This window comes from Schistocerca serialis, chromosome 2, assembly GCF_023864345.2.
Source record: "Schistocerca serialis cubense isolate TAMUIC-IGC-003099 chromosome 2, iqSchSeri2.2, whole genome shotgun sequence".
Lineage (NCBI taxonomy): Eukaryota > Metazoa > Arthropoda > Insecta > Orthoptera > Acrididae > Schistocerca > Schistocerca serialis.
The window spans coordinates 278,358,201-278,364,200 of NC_064639.1; the positions used below are offsets into that span (position 1 = coordinate 278,358,201).

At 36.4% G+C, this 6,000-nt stretch overlaps 1 protein-coding gene across 1 annotated transcript in view; it reads left to right on the plus strand.

Moving 5' to 3' along the window:
- LOC126455522 (dehydrogenase/reductase SDR family member 11-like) overlaps nt 1-4,742 on the plus strand; it is a 65,388-nt gene extending 60,646 nt beyond the window's left edge. Inside the window, exons 5-6 of the mRNA XM_050091272.1 lie at nt 4,010-4,159; nt 4,470-4,742. Coding sequence (XP_049947229.1) covers nt 4,010-4,159; nt 4,470-4,526 — 207 coding nt within the window. The 3' untranslated portion in view covers nt 4,527-4,742. The remainder of the gene's footprint in view (nt 1-4,009; nt 4,160-4,469) is intronic.
- Nucleotides 4,743-6,000: the final 1,258 nt, after the last annotated feature.

Sequence of the window (6,000 nt, forward strand, 5' to 3'; positions counted from 1 at the left end):
AAGACATAGATTACTGACAAAAAAACCATTTGAATATATTTCAAAATTGTTACAATGCTTTGTGAGTAACCAAATATTTGTATCTACCAAAAGGTCTGAAATTAACATATGGAAGAACTGAAAATATTCATCAAAGATTGTTTTGTAGATGCAAATTGGGGAGTTATATAGTATAAGTCTACACCAGGCCATGTAATAAGATTTTTGAAAATGTAATATTTTGGAAATGTAAGAAACAGGGAAGTGTTACAAAATCTTCTACTTTTGCTGAGTAAGTAGCACTGACAGAAGCTATCACTGAGATTAAGTTGATTCTGGATATTTTGATGCAAAGTCTGATGAATCTTTAAAAGTATATGAAGACAACTCAGGGGCAGTTGGTATTGCTAAATATGATAACTTTACAAAAAGCTGAAATGTGTTGAAGTACACTACCATTTTTAGAATGAATGTTACAGGAACAGAATTACTGACATTAGCACAGTGGATTTAGAAAACAATGTAGCAGACACTTTAACAAAATTCATGTGCACGAGTAAATCTGTAAAATTTTGAGAAATGTTGGATGTAATTTGATTGCAATATAAATGTAAGGAGGCATGTTGGAATGTGGTACATTTATATCAATAGTATTGACAGTGTCAAGAGGGCTCTTAACAATAAGCACACGTGAGTGTATAATAGCCAGTTTGATATTCTGAGTATATTTGCTGCATGAAGACAGATGTAAATTGTATTTAACTTTTTGTTAGTAAAAAGTCTTAACAGTCTTCTCCATCTATGACCATGTCTGGAATGTTTATTATGAAATAGCTCTATACTAATTATAACTTACTGCCATTTTGTCATTGGCTGAATGACTGGTTTGACACATTACTCCCATTACTTCTTACAGTATATCAGGCCATAGTACTTCTGCAATAGACCTGGTCACAGAGGCAGATGGGCAGAGTTTCTGCACCAGTTTATTCAGGGTCTCTGCCTTCTTCCAGCTAAATGTGGAACACAGGAAGTTCAAATAGGTGGATGGAGCCTCTGCTTCCTTCACATGTTTTTAATGCATTTAGATACAGAAATCATTAGAAATTAGCTTATGTGTGCTTCAGAGGGAAGAGAATGGCAGGAAAGTGTGGTGTCTTGCCCACACGTTGCTAATAGGGTGCTTAAGGGATGCAGTGTTCTTGGAATGCTATGCAACAATTCAATCAAATAACATTAGTAGCTTTATTTTCAAAAAGCAAATTAACAATTCTTAACTTGACTATAGTAAATGTTGCTAGTGAAAGGTGACATGAAAACAATACAGTCTGATAGTGAAGCACTAAACACGCTGCAGACTTGGACTGATCTAAGTGGCTGAGACTAGCAGGAGCTGCGTATATATTCACTTGCTGCAGGGGACATTTCTGGTGCAGAGCAGTACAATTCCATGCACCATTAGCTGCCCTTTCTTCACTGCCTTCTCTGCTGTTGCATGCCGGCTTTTCATTCTGGCATTTGTGGATATGCTGGAACAGAAAGAAAATGGTTTAAAATCTACTGTTACCTTTTTAATGCATGGGAATACAGTTTCCAAATTCACAGAAGTGAATTATGTATAAAGCTGACTTTGTATTTAGTAGGATATAAGTTGATATAGTTTTTATAAAGGGTGAAGCGGTTGTAAAAGTAGGGCAACCATTATAATGTTGTTGTTATTGTTGTTGTGGTCTTCAGTCCAGACACTGGTTTGTTGCAGCTATCCATGCTACTCTATCCTGTGCAAGTTCTTCATCTCTGACTAACTACTGCAACCTACATCCCTCTGAATCTGCTTGCCGTATTCATCTCTTTGTCTCCCTCTATGATATTTCCCCAAAAACCTGCCTCGAGTACTAAATTAGTGATCCCTTTATGCATCAGAGCGTGTCCTACCAACTGATCCCTTCCTTTGGTCAGGTTGTACCACAAATTTCTCTTCTTCCCAATTCTATTCAGTACCTACTCATTCGTTATGTGGTCTATCCATCTAATCTTCAGCATTCTTTCATAGCACCACATTTCAGAAGCTGTCTAAATTGTTTATCATCTATGTTTCACTTCCATACATGGCTACACTCCATACAAATACTTTCAGAAAGGACTTCCTGACACTTAAATCTATCCTCAGCATTAACAAATTTCTCTTCCTCATAAATACTTTTCTTTCCATTGCCAGTCTCATTTCCTAATCTAATTCACTCCGCATCACCAGATTTAATTCGACTACATTCCATTATCCTTGTTTTGCTATTGTTGATATTCATCTTATATCCTTCTTTCAAATTATTGTCTGTTCTGTTCAACTGCTTTGCCAAGTCCTTTGCTGTCTCTAACGAATTTGCAATGTCATCGGAAAACCTCAAAATTTTATTTCTTCTCCAAGGACTTCAATTCCTACTCCAAATTTTTCTTTTGTTTCCTTTACTGCTTGCTCAGTATACAGATTGAATAACATTGGGGATAGGCTACAACCCTGTCTCACTTCCTTCCCCATCACTACTCCTCTTTTGTGCCCCTCAACTCTTATAACTTGTCATCTGGTTTCTGTACAAATTGTAAATATCCTTTTGCTCCCTGTATTTCACCACTGCCATCCTTATAACTTGAAAAAGAATATTCCAGTCAACAATGTCACAAGCTTTATGTGAGTCTACAAATGCTATAAACATAGGTTTGCCTTCCAATAACTTGCCTTCTATGAAAAGTCATGGGGTCAGTATTGCCTTGCGTGTTCCTACATTTCTCTGAAATCCAAACTGATCTTCCCCGAGGTTGGCTTCTATGAGTTTTTCCATTCTTCTGTAAAGGATTCGTGTTAGAATTTCGCAGCCATGACTTATTAAACTGATAGTTCAGTAATGTACACTCCTGTCAGCACTTGCTTTCTTTGGAATTGTGGTTATTATATTCTTCTTGAAGTCTGAGGGTATTTTACCTGTCTCATACATCTTTATTATGCTCTGTGCAAAATTGTACCAGGCAGCTTCCGCTTTCATTCCTTTCCCCCAGTTCATATTCACCTACTAGTTTTCCTTCTCTTTCTTTTCCTACTAATGAATTCCAGCCCCCACGACTATTAAATTTTTGGCTCCCTTAACTATCTGAATAAATTCTTTTACCTCATCATACATTTACTAATCTCCTCCTCATCTGCAGAGCTAGATGGCATATAAACTTGTACTACTGTGGTGGGTGTGGGCTTCTTTTCCATCTTGGCTACAATAAAGCATTCACTATGCTGTTCATAGTAGTTTATCCATGCTCCTAATTTTTTACTCATTATTAAACCTACTCCTGCATTACCCCTATTTGATTTTGTGTTTATAACCCTGTATTCAACTGATCAGAAGTCCCATTCCTCCTGCCACCAAATTCACAAAATCTGACTAAATCTGACTTTAACCTATCCATTTCTCTTTTTAAATTTTCTGCTTATCTGCCCAATTAAGGATTTGACATTCCACCCTCTGATTTGTAGAACATCAGTTTTGTTTTTCCTGATGACGATGTCCTCCTAAGTAGTCTCCACCATGAGATCCAAATAGGGGACTATTTTACCTCCAAAATATGTTATTCAAGAGTATGCCACCATCTTTGAACTATACAGTAGTGCTGCATGGCCTCGGGAAAAATTACGGCTGTAGTTTCCCCTCATTTTCAGCCGTTCACAGTACAAGCACAGCAAGGCCGTTTTGGTCAATGTTAGAAGGCCAGATCAGTCAATCATCCAGAGTTTTGGCACTGTAACAACTTCAGATACCTTATGGTTGTCTGGCCTCTCAACAGAACCCCTCTGTTGTGGTTGCACCTATGGTACAACTATCTGCATTGCTGAGGTATGCAAGCCTCCCCACCAATGGCAACCTCTGGTTTTATTTTTATTTCTTCGTTAGATACATTCAAATAATAACTGTTTTTATAAGACCTTTGCTGCCTTAGTAAACTGATGATTAATTCTATGAGAGCAATTAATTTGTCATTATTTCAGTCAATATGTCCTGGATTAGTGAAAACTGAGATAATGGATAACCTGAAGATACTTGACAAGAAAAGGATTTATTCCAAACTTTCCTATCTTCAACCAGAACATATTGCAGATGCTGTTGTGTATGTACTCTCACAGCCTGCTATTTTGGAGGTAAGGTATCTTTCATGATCCAGCATCTCTTATCTAAGTAAACAGTAATTTGGAAGACCATAAGTGATAATGGTATTCTGTACACATTCTGTAATCAGTCTGCTCAGCCAGAATGAAGTCAAGGAGTGTATAATTCAAACATTTCTAGAAATGGCTAATGTATTGTACTATTTAGTATATTGTTATTGCCTGCCCTTTCTTGTTTCAGAAACAGTTTTAATAGTTATTTTTTTCAATTTTGAACATTTTTACTGTGCTGTCACTGATTAGTTATCTATTTTGTTCTATATTTTATATTCTTATTTTCTAGGTTCCTATGTTGGTAATACAGCATGTTGGACAGGGAAGAATAATTGAGTCACAGTGAAGAATTAAAACAAAACTTAGGATCATTATAGAACTGATAACCAACAAGAAGCTACAAAACTGGAAATATACAACTGAATGTAAAAAATTAATATGAAATTCTGCTCATAATGTCTCTCCACTTTAGTTGAATTCATTGATAAATTGAAGATACAATTTTACAAATAGTATTTCACACTGTGTATACTGTTGTTGTCTTTTTGGGTTCCATACCTTATTCAACAAAAATGGAACCCTTATAGGATCACTTTCTTGCCCTTCTGTCTGTTTGTCCGTCAGTCCAATTGTTAAGATTCCATTTTGAATGGGTAGAGGAATGAAGTTGGAATTTGTGTTACATTCTAAGGTATATGATCCCTTGATGGTGTCAAAAATTTTAGCTTCTAAGTCAATGCAATCAAAAGATGTGGCCATGTCTGTCACATATTTTGATACTCACAAAGACACTTATCAAAACCTATAGGGTACTTCCTGTTGACTTAGAATAAGAAGATTTGGCAAGAAGCAAGGTTTCATGGTAAAAGTAAAGGAAAAATCTGAAAATTATGTTTGTATCACATTTTTTACCATTTGTTCTCTGTCTGCCTCTGTCTACCCGTCTGTTCAGACCCCCTTTTCTCCTGAAATGGGTAGAGGTATCAAGTTGAAATTTATGTGAAATACTGAGTTATATCGGCCTTGGCAGTGTAAAATATTTAAGCTTCAAAGTCAATACAATCAGAAGACCTCGTTTTGGCAAGAATGGATAGAGGTATGAAATTGAAATCTGTCAAATAATAAGGTCTAAGATACCTTGGGGGTGCAAATAATTTAAGCCTAAAGCAATGCAATCAAAAGATATGGCCATTTATGTCACATATTTTGATACTTGCAAACTTACTCATCAAAACCTGTAGATGAATTACATATATAATTATTGGTCCTGGTGTACAAGCAGTAAAGCATGTACATGGAGATTGAATCTTGGCCAGACTACAGACTTTTCAGTCTTAATTTTAACCAATCCTTCACCTCCCAGTGATGAGAGGAGTTACTAGAAACTGCACATGATTCAGATTCCATGTTAAACTGTACGTCCTCTTTCCCCATATGGAGAATCATTGAAATGATGCTTACACATTGCCTTATGTCTGTGAATTGTCAATTTCATGTTATGTAATCTCTGTGATACAGATGCTTTGTGCAGATGAGGTGAATGGAGGGCTGATGGTACAAAGCATTCGAAGGGAACTCCCAGGGTACTACACGTGATACGCAAGCCCCAGTGCAAGCCCCTAATAGATCGATTACAGGATGAATGAACTACATAGTTCAGTGAATGAGAAATAAATAACCAAACAGATAATTAACGATAAGTACATCAAACAGTAATAAAATAGTTGCACAGTGTGGGATATGTATAGTTTGCAGTTAATTTATAGTTCATTCTCATAAGGAAAGTGGGTCATTTGTCACATACTCAAGGAACTCTTGAG